Source organism: Brassica napus, unplaced genomic scaffold (assembly GCF_020379485.1).
Source record: "Brassica napus cultivar Da-Ae unplaced genomic scaffold, Da-Ae ScsIHWf_627;HRSCAF=923, whole genome shotgun sequence".
In the NCBI taxonomy this organism is placed as follows: Eukaryota; Viridiplantae; Streptophyta; class Magnoliopsida; order Brassicales; family Brassicaceae; genus Brassica; species Brassica napus.
In genome coordinates, this window is record NW_026016686.1 from 18788 (window position 1) to 36895 (window position 18108).

Genomic DNA, 18108 nt, shown 5'->3' on the forward strand with positions numbered 1-18108 from the left:
AAGATAATTCTTATATATATTGTGTTGCTATCTCAAAATAATATTTTCTACTATAATAGTTAAAAAAATTAAGATATAATCCAATTTAAAATTTAATATTAATCAAAGCAAAACAATTTCTAATGAAAAATTGTTAAAATAAAAACATATTAAAAAACTAAGATAATTCTTATATATTGTGTTATTATCTAGAAATAATATTTTTCTACTATAAAATTTTAAAATTAAGATTATGTCCGCATGTACGGGTAAAACACATAGTATTATATAAAAAAGAATCAAACATGTTTTATAGTAAGTTTTTTTAATGTTATATAGGGATTCATAAAATAAAATATAAATATTTAGAAGACTAAATGTCAAAGTATGATAATTTTTAAAAAAATATTTTATATAAATACATGTAGTAAATAACAAAAATAAGCTATTTTATAGGATGGTCCAATGTAAGCATCTTAGCCTCTTAGGTAGTAAATAAAAAGGTGTTTTATTTAAGTTGCGGACAAAATACATGTAGGATGGTCCAATGCAAGCATCATACATAGTAAATAAAAAATTAAATGGTTTTGGCGTAGTGGTAAGGGGATTCATAGCTGGAGTTTTCTCTCTGGGTTTGATTTCTTTGGCTACCCATGGCAAGAAAATCCGGATTTCTATGTGCCTCTTAGTGCTTAGTCTTTGGGCCTAGAAAATTTTTGGGATCACACCAAAGTTATCAAAAAAAAAGTAAATAAAAAGTTGTTTTATTTAATTTTCAAATAAACTTGAATAATTGTTATATAGTTAGTTATGTCTCAAACCCAAACTCTAATGAATCATATGAATCTTTAATTCCTGAAAACATAAAATCTTGTTCGATTTCTTCGCAGTATTGAAGAAAAACCATAAAATCATATTATTAACCATTGCTAAATCAACCGCAATGTACACATGTGATAACAATGTCTCTTTAAATCTGGGACCACTCCAAAACCATTTAAACCATATATGAAAACCAATTAAATCTCCTATATCCTTATAGATCTTTGTTTTGCAAAATCAAGTTCCTTGATATAATGTTTTTTGTGTCCCTGTTTGGATTCTCCTGCAACCAAAGAAACAAAAGACTGTTTGGATTCTCCTGCAACCAAAGAAACAAAAAACTGACATGAACTACTTTGGCATCTTATCCTGATATAATCACAACCTCCTGCAAAATTAAAAACCCAAACACTTCTTAGGTATGAGCATTGATAAATCTCAAAACATGTGAACCCATTTGCACCATTTTCTTGGCCAAAAGAGATGACTTGGAATAGCTTAATACAATTCTACCTCCATTACAATAATCATCTGTCCATACTCCATACACTGATATACCAGAGTATATAACAGAGATTGACGTGACCCTGAAACCACTCAGACTTTCATGAAAACCGATTCAAAATCTGGTGATACAATACGTAAAAGAACGACCAGACTTTCAATTCAATACATTTATACTTAATGTTACAAATATAGTCCATAATGACACCAAAAGAGCACACATCCAAAGTAACAACAAAGAAGAAGAAAGCTTTCTAAGAATAACATCATATATTCTCAAAATTATACTTTTCCTGTGCGGACCTATACGAATCATGTCCATGTTCCAAAATATAAAACCGTAAGACCATAATACCATCCTTTCACATTCCCAAAGTCTACAATAAAATTCCTCCGATTTTCTACTATCTCCTAAGAACCCAAATCGGTTAATGATATCGTTAGCCGGATCTGTGGAATCAACCCTTGATTGAGTCCTGTAGACTTTTAATTTGACGTACGATAAATACGAACCTTTGATACTTTCCCGAATCCACTCCCCAAAACTACACATCTCTACTTTTCTCATATAATTTTTCAGAAATTTTCCCATAATCTCACATCGCAATTCAGGATCTCTGTCTTCTTCTCCTTCAGTCCTTTGCCTCCCTTTAGTTTCCGTAAGATCCCGAGTCGCCTGGAAAAATCACATCTCCTCAAGATCCATTATATCACCAATAAACCAAAATATCTTGCCTACGAATCCGGTAAATTAACTACACGCGGAGAAAGATTCAACAAAATAATGAGATAGTTAATTAAAAGACTTTTCGTAAAATATGGTATTTAATAAAAATCATAGGTTTTAAATAATCCAATGGCATGGTTCCGTAAATATTTACAAAGTAGAAAGGCACCTCAAAAAAGGGCCTTCTGTTTTAATAGTATTGATGGATACAATGAATTTAAATGTATAGTTAAACAAATGGGAAATTGCACTAGATAGTAAAGTTATGGGTGGTAATTGGGTATCTGGTAAAGATACTGTGCAAAATGAGGTAATACCAAAATTGTCCTTATTACTCAACACGTTTACAGGTAAATCTGAATCTCCACCGTCCAATAATACATTCATCTCCCTCTTTCTTCTACTTGCTACCACCACATTCTCAGATCTCAGACAAAGAAAAAAAACTCTCTCTAACCAAAATGATGGAAGCTCAATCATGGACGACGCGGCGGATGAGCAACCCGAGGTTCGACGCCGCAGCCACCACCACACCAACAGTCATCGACATCCCCGGAACACCTCCACACTCCTCCGCCTCCTCCAATGGAAAACCCTTCTTCCTCTCCTCCCCAACGGTATCTCCCTCCGTTCTTACGGCGGCGTCACCGCCTGGTTCGGTTCCAACATAGAAGTCTTCCTCCTGAACAAGTACCTCCTCTTTTACTACGGCTTCTGCTACCCGATCTTCTTGACCATGACGCACACGCTCTCCTGCGCCGCCTACAGCTCCGCCGTGATCAACATCGCCGGAATCGTGCCCGTCAGCACATCCTCTCCCGCCGTCAGTTTTTGAAGATTCTTGTACTCTCGGCGATCTTCTGCATCTCCGTCGTGTGCGACAACACTTCGCTCCATTACATTCCTGTTTTTTTTAATCAAGTGATCGGCCTAACAATTTGTAAAATATATCAAAACTCTTCTCTCTTTAATTATTAGAGCTACATCCGGTTGCAATATCTAATATCATAGTTTTAAATGAATGTATCCGGTTTCTCCAAGTATTTTGCGTTTTCTGTACAACTTGAATTATTTGGGAGCAACCCGGGTAGCAGGTAACCACGAATGTGGGGCTGAAGGAGAGAATTGGGAACTCATGTCCAAATTGTCATGGTTCGCTAATTATTAAAAATATTTGCACACTTCTGCAATTACCACCCACAATTTTGATTTCTAGCTAAATAGGCCTAAACAAATTTACTATAAGTTTCTTTTGTGAAATCAAATATGAATGACAATGTCCTAATTGTTTTGTGAAGTAATATACATAAGCATATGTCTTCAAATTGTTTTAATTTTTAACACATGTACTACTCAAATGACGTATCAATTTCAAACTTATTTAACCATCACTCCTATTCCCACTACCAGCAAAGTGAAATGTTTATCTACATGGTTCATTCGTTTTTCATTCAACAACTTTTCGATTATGAACTCATCCCTTCTGCTAAAACAATATCCATTTGACTTAGCTTATTGGGCTAAGGTCATCTATTGAAAGATACATATTTTGTTCTAGCTTTTTTTTTTCACGATTTCCTCTTATTTTCTGCACAAAATTTGCATATGCTTTTCTTATGAATTATTTATTTTTCATTTACATATAACCCTTAAAGAAACCTCAAAATTAAACATTTTAATTATGTAAAATTAAATTAATATATATACCATATTACTTAAGATTTTATTTTTTCAAAACTTATTAACATATTACAAATTATAAAAATGCATGATCTCCAACGAAAATCATGTTATTGGTTCATACGCAATTTATTTCAATCATTGCTTGTCGGACCCAAATAGTTAATCGGACTTTAGCAACTAGACAATGATAAGTGTAAGAAGGTTTGAGACATGCAGACGAGAGCGATTAAAACTGCAACCATCTTCATGAATTTGGCGGCCGCTTGCCTTCTGATTGTCCTTGGCATAATCATTATGTCTATGTCGTTCAGAACACAGAACATGTTCATGTTGTGTTGGTGGGTTTCTACTAGTGGTTGCAGGTTTGGGTCTCTCCTACTTCTATGTAGCTCCCGTCAGAAAGACATTCAAGATAGTAGGATTTGATCTCACAGGTACAGCTGCCACAGCAGCACACCCATCCGGTTCAGGACGGTGACTTTACCACCTAGACAATGACTTTAGCTCACAAAACTCGGTGTTGTGACATGGATGTCAGAGTGTGTAGTCAAAGCTATCCAATCTCTCTCCTTTTGCTCTCTTATGAGCTTTCTTAGCTATGAGTGTAACATCAGGTGTTCCAGGCATTTTAGCTGCACTTGGTTTAGCTTACAACACCATTCTTATTGAACTCACCAGAAGTTGGTATTGAAACCATTTTGCAACTAGAGAATCAGACAATCTTATAAACAAAATTTGATGAGGCCATGAGAGGGTGGTTTGTTAAAAGATAAACTATGGCGATAGAAATAGAGAAGTGAGGAACATGATTTGAATGTCTAACTTAACAATAATAACTCTTAAGTAAGCTAGCTCCACAAGCATCACTCTCTTATGTTAGTATGTGTCGTTCAGACATGATGATGATTCGTTTGTACTTAAGCATGTAAACGGAGAAACGTCAAACAGAAAAATAAATTCAATCTCCTTTGTTGTCCGGTGAAAACTGGGAATTAACAATAACATGATAGGACAACGATGGAGAGTTACACTCTCCATCCCCTCTCAACCACCGCCGCTTCTTCACCACTCTCTTATCTCTCTCCGCCGTTCATCTTCAAGATTATTATCACTTGCTCACCCTTCGATCTCTCTCTACACCTCATCCTCAACCGTCCGATCACTCTCCATCTCCTCTCCTCGAGTCACTCTAAGCGCCACCGCCCCGTCCTCGCCGGAGAAACAGAGCAATCCTCAAAAGAATAGAAAAACTATTCACTAGTTCTCTTCATGGCTGAGGACAAAAGATCTTTCTTCTTTGCTGACATACTACAAAGTTTGAACTCTTAGTTCGCAGTTTCTTCTGACTCAAGGAATCAACCCATGGTACATTATTTCAATTCTTTCTCATGAAAAAGATGTGCCGTAGAGAATAAGATCAACCAACAGACTTTCTTTCTCTCTTTTCCTCTAATAACAACAGAGAAGAGAGAAGAGAACCTAAACTCCCCAAACAAGAAAAACCACAAAATGCCCTTAATCCAAGAGCAAAGAAGAGGACATAGAAGAGGAAGGAAGGGCTGTTAAGTAAATTTCATGGAGAGTACAAGATAGAGAGGGCTGTCTAAGGACTGTATGCTTGTGTGGTAATGGTTTGGTTTGAAGATTTTAGAAGGGTCCATGTGGATCAGACACATCTTTAGGCCTAAACAAATAATTCCAAAATGAAGTAGACACATCTTTTCACCATCTAAGTAAGTTTATAAACCCTTTTATACACACTTCCAAAAAATATATATATTGGAATTGGTAATCTTCCATTTTTAATATAAATAACAAAAAAGAAGGAAAGAGCTTAATTAATCAATTTTTACAAATTTAGCAATTTGCCAAAATAGCTTGTTACACAACCCTACTTACCTTGTTACACAAGATCGTACATAAAACCTAACTTCTTTCTCCCAAACCACCTTACAATTAATTACACCGCTTCTCACGGAGTTGCATGCAGCTGGCGTATCAATGTCTATGCAAGGCCCTATAGTCCCCACAGACAGTAACACAAGCATCTCTTACTTTTTGCAAGTATAATCTGAATCTCTATGTCTTATTGAATGTGTGGATTCTCTCTGGCAGTATTTACTTGGAGAAGAAATCACCAAAAGTGAAGGCAAAGTTAAAGATTGATGTCAAAAGCAGAGAAAGAAGGAGGAAGAAGCAGAAGATGCAGGCGTTTCAACAGGGTAAACAGAAGTCAAAGGCCAGCAAGAACTCCGAGAGTCGCAACATATTTTATTCTGGATTCAGTTTGTATAAATATACTTTTTTCAGATAAGGAACGATTAAGAAACTTAACTGCCTCAGAATTGGATTAGAGGTTGATCACTTGTAGGCAGATTCAATACTAGCTAGTAGTTAGCTGGGCACATTTATCCGGAACTGAGGAACCGAACCGAAAAAATCGAAACATAGCACCAAAAACTGACACGATTAGTTTTTTTAATGTAGTAATGTTTAACTAATTAAAAGTCAGATTAGCTTCAAAAGTTAATGTAGGTGTTAACGCAAGAACCGTTCAAAACCAAAATGTGTTTGTTCTGCTTCTCTTGATGCTAGAAACATGGCACCAACTCTCTCTCTCTCTCTCTCTTTCTCTCTTCTATCATTTCCTTTTGACCCCTTTCTTGCTTTCTCTGAACATATAGACATGAAGGAATCAAGAAGAATCAGATTTTGTTTCTCATTCTTATTCTTCATCTTGATCATCTCTTGGGGGATTTCACCAGTATCTTCAGATGAGGGTGTCGCCAGGAAAGAAGAGAATCCGTCTTCGCTTTTAAAGATCATATGTGGGATTTTTGGCAAGAAGTTTCCACCAAGTTCTTGGGAATTGATTCAAAGCGCAATGCAGAAGATCCAGATGAAGCTTTACCCTCCAAATCTTGAGTAAACAAACAAACAAACAACCATTCATATACTATAGTATCTATAGTCATGGTTGATCTTAATGCTCATGTGTGTTGCTTTGTTGTGATAGTTTCAGAAGCAACAGCGACAAAAACAACAAGGACAGAGAAGGAGGAGAAGATAAAGGAGAGAAAGTGAAAGAGGCGGCGACAAGGAGCCTTGAAGTAAGCAAAGAAGCTATTGAAGAGTCTGCAAAACTAGCAGGTGGTGTTGTAGGAGAAGTAGTTCACAAAACAGCTGAGAAAGTCACCAAACAAAGCTCACATGATGAAATGTAATCACTGATAATGTTAGTAAACAATTCAGATTCAAATACCATTTGCCATTTCAAAAGGAACCAATCATAGCGTTAAATGTAGACAGGCTTTGGCGGAAGAAGAACTAAATGAAACGACTTTCTTTTCTGTTTAACTTGCTAAATGTAGAAGATCACATCGGTTCGGTTTTATTTACCGGGTTATAACAAACCGGATCCTAATCAACCGGTTAAACCAAATCCGTTATAGTCCGTAGTTATGTTATTGTTAACCGTAATCGTTGACCTCGCTGGCGCGTAAAAGTTGTTACCGCAGATAGGCTTTTCAACCGAGGTAAAATTTTGTCATCTGGTTTTATATTCCACACACGCGTTTAGTATATATGCTTAGTCTATGCTAATTACAGAAATAATATTGGTTTACTCTTTTTAAGCTAATAAATGTTTAAATCAATGAAAATATTAGCCGTAGACCTCAACTAATAAAGATTATTCACAAACTCTAATAGATTAATCTGAGTTTCAGTCCACACTTCCTTGTTATCTTCAAATATACATATACTACCCAAGTGAAAATCGAGTTAATGCAATCATGTGATTTTTTTCTTAAAACTTTCACTACCAGAAGAGATCACTTACGTACCACGGTTACATATAATTCATAGAATATATACTTGGTTTGATTTGTATCCGTGAATAACACCCACATGAGAAAACTCATTAAGGGCCTATTCCAAACCTATTTTAGCATTTATAAACACAACACTGCAAATTAAAAACAATATATACATTGATATTTTGATAACCACAAGATGTTTCATAACCATTCACATCATTAAAACATTCAGAACCAACCAATACACAGCGAAAATTTTAATGATTAGATATCTAAATGAGAAACGAGAAGAGACACGCGCCTCACGCGCTCAAAAAGTTCTCTCCCCAAAAGACGAAACGCGATCTCTTTCGTTCGCCCTCCACCGGCGTCGGGCTCGACGTCGGTCCCCACCGCCGACCATGACAAAGAAGAGGAAGCCGAAGAAGAATCGCAGCCCAGGTAGCAGCCCCGCTGCCTCTGCCTCCCACTCCGGTTCGTCAGCGTCTCCGGTGTCACCATCTGCGCATCTCAACTCAGCCGTGGATGACGACGCCTCAACCCCCCCAATTGAAGAAGCTCAGCAACCTGGTTTTCCCCTAATCCCAGCTAGCTTACCTTCGCCACAGATTCAGGGCCCCCGGCACCAACCGTCGATTCAGCCGAAATCCCTAAATCGCAAGCTTCAGCTACAGTTGAAATTGTACCTGAAAATCAAGATCGTGAGGCTACCTCCACTAACTACATTACTGGAGAGCACTCTCACACACCTGTTCAGTCGGATGTTGAGATTCCATCAGCCGTCCCGACTCAACAAACAGCCCCATCTCAGTCCGGAGTGAAAACTCAAGCGACTCTGTGGAAAGAAAAAGTAAGCCCGAACTCCGGAAGGATGGATCCAGAGGGTACCCCTTTTACGCTTGACTCAGGCGAAGCTTGCGTTAAGATACCAAACTCAGTTATAGAGCGTAACCGCAAGGCTTGGGACAGTTTCATTATTGGACAGTTCTACGAGGAGGCGCCTGCAAAAGGTGCAGTTCATGCCATCGTCAACGGTATGTGGAGTAAACAGCGCCGTGATATCTCAGTGTCCAAAATGGATGGAAATGCCTTTCTCTTTCGAGTTCCTTGCCCACATGCTAGGCGCAGGATACTCAAACAGTGCTTATGGCAAGTCGACGGCCAAACAATGTTTGTTGCAAAGTGGGCTCCGGGTGTCACTCCAGAGAAACCAGCTTTATCTACTGTTCCGGTCTGGCTTGACTTCCATGGAGTCCCTCTGCAATTCTTCAACAGAGATGCTCTAAAGGAGATAGCAGGCCTTGTGGGTCATCCCCTGTACCTTCACCCGTCTACAGAGAACCTCACTAACATTGAAGTGGCTAAGGTGTATACTGTGATTGATCCGCGGACGCCGCTACCGGAGGCAGTAAATGCTCAATTCGAGTGCGGAGAAGTGGTGAGAATAGGGGTCTCGTGCCCTTGGCTCCCGTCGCTGTGCTCTCACTGTTCCAAAGTTGGGCACACCATCTCTAAATGTCCAGCTGCTCCTCCTCGTTGCTTGATTTGCAGATCTGTAAAGCACTCCACGGATGCTTGTACCAGAACAAATTCAAACAAGGATAATGGTAAAGCTCCAATTCCCAGCCAATACCCCATCGTTGGATCTTCTGGAACGGGTTTACAGAATCAGAAGAGATCTGTTCCAATCCTCTCAAAGGGAAAGCCTCCTGCCTCGAAACGCTGGGAGCGATCAGACAAGATGAACAAAATCGATCCCCCCCTTATAGCTCCTCCTTCCGTATTGTCATCACGTCAAATAGCCAACTTTGAGCAACATGATGTCTCAATAGGCAGGCTCTTTGTTGATCTTCGACCTGAGAATTATGAGTCACCTATTGCCTCTTCTAAAGGTACCTCTGAAGATGATGATCCTGATCCTGACTCAGAAGGGTTATCTAACGATGAAGACAATCCAGATGATGAAGATGATCAGTTCATTCGTGTTATATCGCAAAGGTCAAAGAAGCAAGCGAAGCGTAATGCTAGGGGCAGAGGCCCTTTAAACCTCTGATTTTTAACCCCTTTATGGATATTTTTTGTTGGAACATTAGGGGTTTCAATGATAAAATAAAGCGTAGCGGCTTTCGGAAATGGTTGCGGAAAAATAAGCCAATTTTCGGGGGCTTGTTGGAGACACATGTCAGTAGTATCAAGGCAGTGTCTATCATAAACAGAGTTTTCCCAGGATGGCATTACGAATGTAATTATGAATTCTCGGAGTTAGGAAAGATTTGGCTTCTGTGGCACCCTTCGGTTACTGTCTCGGTGCTACACAAGTCGCTCCAATGTATCTCTTGCTCAGTAAGGCTTCCCTTTGTTGCTCTAGAGCTTGCTGTCACTCTGGTCTACGGCTCAAACTGCAGGAAAATGCGTAGGGAACTATGGTCCGAGCTCTCGTACCTATCTGTCCAAGCGCCTATGGCCTCTTCTCCTTGGGCAGTCGTAGGCGATTTCAATCAGATTCTGGATTCATCTGAGAACTCTTCTGCCTCTGCCGCTTACTCAACTCGTGGCATGAGGGATTTTCTTAATTGTACTATCTCAGCTGCTCTATCCGACCTTCCTTATTGTGGAAACTCGCTTACATGGTCTAATAATCAAGGTCTCACGGTCATCTCTAAAAAGCTTGATCGAATTCTGGTAAATGATGTATGGCTTTCTTCTTTTCCTGATTCTCTTGGTGTGTTTGGAGACCCGGGTATCTCAGATCACAGTCCATGCTGTATCTTCCTTGACGCCTCCAAGCCCAAAGTCAAACATCCGTTCAAGTTCTACACCATGCTAAATGACAATCCAGAGTTTCATGAAATCATCTCTGAGTGCTGGAACTCCTTACCATTTGAAGGGACATTTATGCTTAGGGTTTCTAAGAAATTAAAAGAATTGAAGAGCATCATCAGAACTTTCAGCAAAGGAAATTACTCAGGGATTGAAAAAAGAGTTTCTGAAGCTTTTGATGTTCTTACTCACTGTCAGCGTGTTCTCCTATCTTCTCCTACACCTCAAGCCGGCTTGGAAGAAAAGAAAGCTTATGAAAAATGGTCCCTGCTTGCCAAGGCTGAAGAGTCTTTCTACCATCAGAGATCACATGTAACTTGGTTAGACAAGGGCGACTCAAACACACCCTTTTATCACCGATTCGTAAGAGCACGGAATTCCATCAATCAGATTTTGTTCCTCAAGGATGATCTGGGTAATATTATTGACACCAAGGAAGGGATAATGAATCATGCTCTGGAATATTACGAGAATTTGCTTGGTAGATATTCACCTCCAACAACATCCACCTTGGATGATATCTCCCAGCTTCTCGATTATAGATGCCCTCATGCTGTGTCTGAAGCTCTTCTAACCCCTGTTTCTCCCTTGGATATTCAACAAGTTTTCTTCTCCCTGCCAAAGAACAAGGCGCCTGGTCCAGACGGTTATCCAGTAGAGTTCTTCACTTCTCATTGGAAAACTGTTGGAGGAGATATGATTTTGGCAGTACAGGAGTTTTTCTCTACGGGTAGGCTGCTTCAACAATGGAATTCAACGATATTAACCCTCATCCCAAAGAAGCAGAACTCTACCTTAATCTCTGATTTTCGGCCTATATCGTGCTGCAACACAACGTACAAAGTAATCTCAAAGATTCTCGCAAATAGGCTGAAACAAGTACTGCCATCAGTTATCTCCAACACGCAATCTGCGTTCATTCCCGGAAGACTGCTGGTAGAAAACGTCCTTTTGGCAACAGAGTTAATCCAAGGCTACAACTGGAAGAATATCTCCAAGCGATCTATGCTTAAGGTTGATCTAAAGAAGGCTTTTGACTCTCTTGATTGGAGTTTTATTTTGCTTATCTTACGAGCCTTACGGTTCCCGGACTTCTTTGTTCAACTGATCTCCCAATGCATCACAACGACGCGTTTCTCAGTTGCTGTCAATGGCGAGCTTGGAGGTTATTTTAGGGGTACGCGCGGCCTTCGCCAAGGCGATCCGCTGTCCCCATATTTGTTTGTTCTAGCCATGGAAGTCCTAGCTCAGCTCTTAAACAAAGACTATGTAAACAGGCTCATTGGGTATCATCCGCTTGCTACTGATCCGGCTGTGACGCACCTTGCCTTTGCCGACGATATTATGGTTTTCTTTGATGGTCAGCATAGCTCTCTCGAACGGATTGCGGAAACGCTAGACAGTTTCTCTGCTTGGTCAGGCCTCTCGATGAATCGTCAAAAAACTGATCTCTTCGTCGCAGGAATGAGCCCGACAGAAGCCTCAGACTTATCCAGCCTCGGCTTCTCTCTTGGCTCGCTTCCTGTTCGATACCTAGGTCTCCCATTAATGCACCGTAAGCTCCAGATCTGCGATTACAGACCGCTAATGGACCAGCTCAAGAGGCGTTTTTCTTCCTGGTCAAGTAGAGCCCTCTCCTATGCTGGAAGAAGGCAGCTACTCTCCACTGTCATCTTTGGAACTCTGAACTTCTGGTTTTCAAGCTTCATCTTACCCAAAGGCTGCATAAAGGCAATTGAATCCCTTTGCTCAAGGTTTCTTTGGAATGGTAACATTACTAGTAGGTCTAAAGCTAAAATCTCTTGGAAGTCAGTATGTTTACCTCAATCAGAGGGGGGCTTAGGTTTGAGAGATCTTACTACTTGGAACCAGACTCTTTCTCTCAAGCTGATATGGCTGCTTCACTGCGAAGATGAATCCTTGTGGGCTTCTTGGACAAAAACAAATAGGCTAAAAGGCGAAAGCATTTGGAGCATCGATGCGGAAAAACAGCGCTCTTGGATTTGGAAATCCATCCTTCACCTCCGACCTTTATCTGAACGTTTCATAAGGTGTGAAGTGGGAAATGGAACTTCGGCCAGTTTCTGGTTCGATAACTGGCTGCCCTTAGGTCCTTTGATCAAGTTCTTTGGTTATAATGGTCCTCAGCATATTGGTGTCCCTCTTCATGCCAAGATTAGAGAAATTTGTCCTAATGAAGGTTGGCTTCTACGGCCTGCTAGATCACCTAAAGCAGAGCAACTTCAGATCTTACTCTGCACGTTGCCTCTACCAGCCCGATCCCTTGCTCCTGATGTTTATAAATGGTGTGTTAATGATCTCAGCTTAGCAAAGTTCACCACCAGTCTTACATGGGAAGCCATAAGGAATAGAGGTGAACAAGCTGTTTGGGCTCCTTTAGTCTGGTTCAAGGGCCACATTCCACGCCACGCCTTTCATATGTGGGTTACTCAGCAGGACAGGTTGCCTACTCGCGCAAGGCTTGCTACTTGGGATCCAGGTATTGATGCATCCTGCCTCCTTTGTGTTGGATGTGTTGAGACAAGGGACCATTTATTTCTCAGATGTAGTTTCAGTGAACAAGTGTGGCACCTCATAACCAAACGTCTAGGCTATCGGCCTACTCTGTTCCATACTTGGACAGCTTTTGGTGACTGGCTTAGTTCATCGGACTCTACCTGCCCCACAACGCTCCGTCGGCTTGCTGCACAAGCAACTATATACAAGCTTTGGTCAGAGCGTAATAACCGTCTTCATAACGCAACTTCCTCTACGCCTCAAAGGATCTTCAAAGACCTGGACAGGCTAATCCGGAACTCAATCCTTGCAAGGAAAGAGCGAAGGAAATTTAGAGGTCTAATGCAAGTTTGGCTAAAGCATTCTTGATTGTTAGTTAGTGATATTAAATCCTAACTTGGAAGTCTGTTGATGTTTTTTATCTTTTTTTGGGCATCATTAGGCTTGACAGCATAACTCTTTGTTTGTACAAATTAGCTTCATTTTAATGATATTCACATATTTATCAAAAAAAAAAAATATCTAATAATCTCAACATGGTGGAAATGTTTGGATAGATTGAAGAAGAGAGTGTTGCTTCCAATTATCATGATCAAAAACCATGTCACTGTAATAGACGTGTGATGGACTCTCATGGTTATGGACTCCTTCATAGGTTGTAATCACATAAGCTGCATTTTCACCATCTCTCTCTACCCTCTTCTTCACCATGCAACCTTCACTTGAGCATTTGTAGTAGTTCCTGTAGACATAATCACATTCATTTATTCACCGTCTATTAGTTTTGATTACTTTTACAAGTATCCACTATTAAACTATATAACCGAAGGGTCTTTAATTGATCTCCAAATATGTATCCAAGATACAAATTGGAGATTTGTTTTGTTTCTCCTAAGATATATGAGTCAAGATAAGATCTTTATGATGAATGATTATGATTGCACATGGATTAGTCAATCCACCACTAACCAATCAGAAGGCTATGTATATATAAACAAGACATGTATACACAAGGATGCATATGGAATCTGTATTTTAATACAAGTGGTTTGGTAAATAATATAGGACCATTAGACAGTATTCAAATCACTATATGATCTAGCTAGTGGTTATCTATAAACCTTAGAAGAATTACAAGACGGTGACAGAAAATGCTCAAACAACGATATGATCATTTTAAAACAATTAATTAAGATAATATAAATCAACAACTAAATCAAATGGTATTTATTTCTAATTAAATGATTACCTCTTGTTAGTGTTGTCCTTGACAGATTTCTTCCCATACTTCCTCCACTTATAACCATCATCCATCACATCAATCTTTGATCTCGTTCTAATTGCAACTCGATGGCCCATCTCCTTCGTCTCTCCATCTTTACTTCCCCTATTTTTGCAATCGAGACTACTAAAAATAAACCATATATATTAATATATTTGGTTAAAAATCTAGCTTACAAATATAACTAAAACTCACGTTGATTCCTTTTTCCTCAACGTCGTAAATGCGCTGCCGGATCCGCCGCTTTCGCCGGTAACGATGGTTGTCGGAGATGAAGTTTCCTCCTGGATTAAACCATTGCTGCCTCCTTCACCAACACTGAACATCAAATTGGAAAAATCATAATTATCCATGACAGAATAAATAGAGTTTTCATCGGATAAGAACGTGAAATTAGGGCTAGGGCTTTGAGAGGGATTCATTCTTTTTTTTAACAATAGAAACAATAAAGGAGAGAGAGAGTGCAGGTGAAGAAGGCTAGACAAAGATAGGAATGGTCTTTTATTTTTTTTTTTTTTTCCCAACTGAAATTATATTGATCCAAAGATGAAATACATAGGCTGGCGGAAAATGATGATATCCCCAGAATCTAAAACCCAAAAACGGGACACTAAAACCCACAGACGGGACACTAAAACCCAAACACGGGTGCACAAAGACAAAGGATAAGTCAAACCAAAAACCTAAAGTTCAAAGAAGTTCACGACTTTAAAGAAGACAGGTAGCCTAAAGACCCATAACCACCGGAGGCTTACATAGGGACAGCCAGACGAACCGAGGATGAGCGCCTGGCAAGCTTGACAACCAAATCGAAGAACAGAAAAGATCAGGCTGCGACAAGTAACAGCAGAACTAAGAGAGGCCAATATACTGCCTCAATTACAAACCTTTTCACCGATAAGAAGCCAAAGACAACCCAGGATCCACGAGACGACTCACCGTTGTTGCATACGGATCAAGAAACCAACAGACTTCAAACAAAACCAGAACCAATTGGAGAAGCCACCACATATTAAAGACCATCTGAAGAAACCAAGCGAGATGAGGAACACCAATACGGAAATTAAGCTCTGAAACGAGCCCGCTTAAGAGAACAGATCGCGATAGCGACGCACCGAAGACGTTCTGAACAACAGACGAACAGCAACCAAACTAGAGTTGAAGAAAGAACTGGAGCGACGTCAGCGAAAGCACCTGTCCTGCTCCCAGCAGCGACACTGCACCGTCAACAGATCCTCGATCTGACATATGGCGCCAGACTCACCACAGATCCCAACTCTCCGGACGAAAACTGAACCTGAACCACCATCAAAACGAGATACACCCCACAAGCAAGGAAACCAGATCGGAGGAAACAGAGATGAGGCGCAACAAATTTAACAAGCCAAACCCTAGCTACCGAAAGTAGCCTACCATAACCATCGAAACCTCACTAAAACCTCAACCAATTGTCGATAAACCGCAAGGGAGAAAGGAGAAGACTTATCCAAAACGTGAAGCTAGGTCGCGTTGTGGTGATAGGGAGTCACAGTAACCTCCAGATCTGCACATCACGACCCATGACAGAAACAAAAAACAAGACCAAAGCTAGAAGACGACTAGGCGAATCCATCCCCGGTGGCGGTGAGAAATACGGCCCACCGAGGAGGGAGATCGGGAGAAGACGACCTGCTCCGCTCTTTATGTCGCAGAGGAGAGGCGCCGCTCAGAGGCTCTCGCTTCCTGATTCCATTCTTTTTTCAAATGGTCTTTTATTTATAATTTAAGATTTTAACTTTGTAAAGAAATATAATTAAGAGATAAGATTTAATAACATTTACTACTTATGACAAGCAAGTGCAGGGTAGATACTACGAAGGTGCTTCAACATCACGTGTGAACGAAGAGGACTTTGACGATGATGTCATCGCAATGACGTATGCACAGACAGCATGGACGTGAAAAAGTGAGCTTCCACTTAAAGTAATGAGTTTTGGATAAATAGATCATTATCGTTTACGTTATAGTAGTGATTAGTGAGTGCTCAGTAACGTGAACATTTGGGTTTTGGTATTTAGATCGACGGCTGAGGATGTAAGTTGTATGTTTGCTTCTCTTGCGTCTGAAACCGACAGAACGTTTTGTAATTACAGTGCACACCAAGACAATAAGACTTGACTTATTGCATTCTGAAAATGTAATTATATACTACTTTATAGAGATACTGTGACAAACTTTATCGATATGTTTGGCCTAACTTACGATTTAAAGATATATAAACAAAAATATTTGCTATCAGGTCTAATATATTTATGCAAACGTAAACAAAGATATCTATATTTGACCCTTTGACTAATCCGATCCGATTATAACATGATACATAGTTCTATAAATCAGTCTAAAACAAATCAATGTGTTAATATAATATACTCCAGTTTTGATAGGAAGCCTATAACTGATGACGACATAGTTTCTTACTGTCGACAAAATATTATATAATTTCTTCTAATTATTCGTTTTGTCTCCAGAATATAGTATTATTACACACACTGACCCACATACATGTGAACACAATTTCGAATGTCTATTCCTAAGTCAACGATTCAAAGTGGTCTTTTAATCTTGTCTTCAAGGCGAAATTTCCTGGCGCCACTGTTAATTGCTTACCACAACAATAATTGCTCTTTATTGTGTTCAAAGGTAAAGAAAAATAATGAATTAACCGAGAATAATATATACAGATACATGTGGTGTGGCATTTTATAAATCTTGGTGGAGACTCAAAATATCTAAGGTTGATTTGGAGTCTTGCTTATGGTGGTTGAGGCTCTGGTGGGTGTTTCTTTAGCAACCAGCAGCTTGTGGTTTTGGATTTTAGGATTCGTCTAAATCGCCGATTTGGTTTTTTTTTCGGTCTTTACTCTGATGTTTCAGACTTGTGACTACACATGTTTGGTTTTGTAACGTGGGTTTGAATCTCTTATATATTATTTGAGAATCATTACAACATTTTTTTGTACCCACATGTCATTACTATAATGATTCTTAGAATCCTTAGAGAAATATGTTGGTCCATCTAAATATATAATAAACTTTTTATTAAACTAACCATAAATACATTATTATTTCCATAAATAAAATTACGGAATTACCTAATATGGCTATAGTATATATGACAATTAATGACTTTGAATAATAAGGATTTGATAAAAATAAGTGTATCTTTTATTATATTTGTTTAATTTTAAACTATTAAAATAAATTAAACAATCATAGTAACCATTTAATAAAAATTAAAAAAATTCTTTGTATGTTATATTTAAAATTTTTAAAAACGAGTATAAATTACTAAAACCATTAAAAGTTTCAAATTTAAATTTTGTGATCTATGGTTTAAAAATTTTGTTATGACATGATACAAATTAATAAGAAATTAATATAAGTTGAAAGTCTCTTTTAATAAGTATTAAAAATAAAAAATATATAAAAATATATATGTACATATATATCATTTTAAATTAAATTATATGTCATATAAGAAAATAAATAAATATCTTAATTTTGAATTTACTTTGAACAATTTTTAAATTTTGAAAAACTATTGACAAATTAATTTTAAAAAATGTTATAAATTACTTAAACTATTAATTCCACAATGAAAATTTTGTTATCAATAATTTAAATTTTTTGCTATAACAGATACAAATGATAAAAAAAATGAGCAAAAAGCATCATTTAATAAATATTAATATTAAAATATACTATATATATATATATGTTACTATCATTTAAATTTAATTATATACCATATCAAATAGAAAAAAAATATTCTTTTGGATTAATAAAATTTATTTATATGTTCGCACCAACTTAATTATATAGATAATAATTACTGACTTTTTAATTATTTAATATATATTTATTATTTCATAATAGATTAGAAACATATAATATGTAAAATAATTTATATATATAAC

At 38.3% G+C, this 18108-nt stretch overlaps 3 protein-coding genes and 1 long non-coding RNA gene across 5 annotated transcripts; 2 read left to right on the plus strand and 2 right to left on the minus strand.

Moving 5' to 3' along the window:
- Nucleotides 1-871: 871 nt before the first annotated feature.
- LOC111208037 lies at nucleotides 872-2228 on the minus strand. Its single transcript, XR_002660156.2, has 2 exons — nucleotides 1819-2228; nucleotides 872-1084 (listed from the first exon to the last, which is right to left on the minus strand). It is a non-coding gene; the product is annotated as an uncharacterized LOC111208037 (long non-coding RNA).
- A 1239-nt stretch (nucleotides 2229-3467) lies between these two features.
- LOC125604804 lies at nucleotides 3468-7048 on the plus strand. Its single transcript, XM_048774982.1, has 3 exons — nucleotides 3468-5750; nucleotides 5831-6640; nucleotides 6732-7048. The coding sequence occupies exons 2-3, from the start codon at nucleotides 6315-6317 to the stop codon at nucleotides 6937-6939; spliced, it is 534 nt and encodes a 177-aa protein (XP_048630939.1). The 5' UTR covers nucleotides 3468-5750; nucleotides 5831-6314; the 3' UTR covers nucleotides 6940-7048.
- An 886-nt stretch (nucleotides 7049-7934) lies between these two features.
- On the plus strand, nucleotides 7935-13239 carry LOC106379058. Its single transcript, XM_048775006.1, has 3 exons — nucleotides 7935-8103; nucleotides 8148-9531; nucleotides 9627-13239. Exons 1-3 carry the CDS (start codon nucleotides 7935-7937, stop codon nucleotides 13237-13239), a joined length of 5166 nt encoding a protein of 1721 aa, XP_048630963.1.
- Nucleotides 13240-13314: 75 nt separating this feature from the next.
- On the minus strand, nucleotides 13315-15876 carry LOC106379059 (probable WRKY transcription factor 51). 2 transcript variants are annotated; one of them, XM_048774983.1, is made up of 3 exons: nucleotides 14348-15876; nucleotides 14120-14278; nucleotides 13315-13612 (listed from the first exon to the last, which is right to left on the minus strand). In XM_048774983.1, exons 1-3 carry the CDS (start codon nucleotides 14572-14574, stop codon nucleotides 13402-13404), a joined length of 597 nt encoding a protein of 198 aa, XP_048630940.1. In that variant the 5' UTR covers nucleotides 14575-15876; the 3' UTR covers nucleotides 13315-13401. The 2 variants fall into 2 exon arrangements, with proteins under 2 accessions (XP_048630940.1, XP_048630941.1); XM_048774984.1 differs by having other exon boundaries at nucleotides 14120-14275; nucleotides 14348-15870.
- Between the last annotated feature and the right edge of the window lie 2232 nt (nucleotides 15877-18108).

Coding starts and splice junctions, on each gene's coding strand:
- LOC125604804 (XM_048774982.1), top strand. CDS start 6,315: ATGGCACCAACTCTCTCTCTCTCTCTCTCTTTCTCTCTTCTATCATTT. Junction 6,641..6,731: donor CTTTACCCTCCAAATCTTGA/GTAAACAAACAA, acceptor TTGTTGTGATAG/TTTCAGAAGCAACAGCGACA.
- LOC106379058 (XM_048775006.1), top strand. CDS start 7,935: ATGACAAAGAAGAGGAAGCCGAAGAAGAATCGCAGCCCAGGTAGCAGC. Junction 8,104..8,147: donor TGAAGAAGCTCAGCAACCTG/GTTTTCCCCTAA, acceptor CCACAGATTCAG/GGCCCCCGGCACCAACCGTC. Junction 9,532..9,626: donor ATTCGTGTTATATCGCAAAG/GTCAAAGAAGCA, acceptor TTGGAACATTAG/GGGTTTCAATGATAAAATAA.
- LOC106379059 (XM_048774983.1), bottom strand. CDS start 14,574: ATGAATCCCTCTCAAAGCCCTAGCCCTAATTTCACGTTCTTATCCGAT. Junction 14,279..14,347: donor TTGAGGAAAAAGGAATCAAC/GTGAGTTTTAGT, acceptor GTTTATTTTTAG/TAGTCTCGATTGCAAAAATA. Junction 13,613..14,119: donor AAGGACAACACTAACAAGAG/GTAATCATTTAA, acceptor TTATGTCTACAG/GAACTACTACAAATGCTCAA.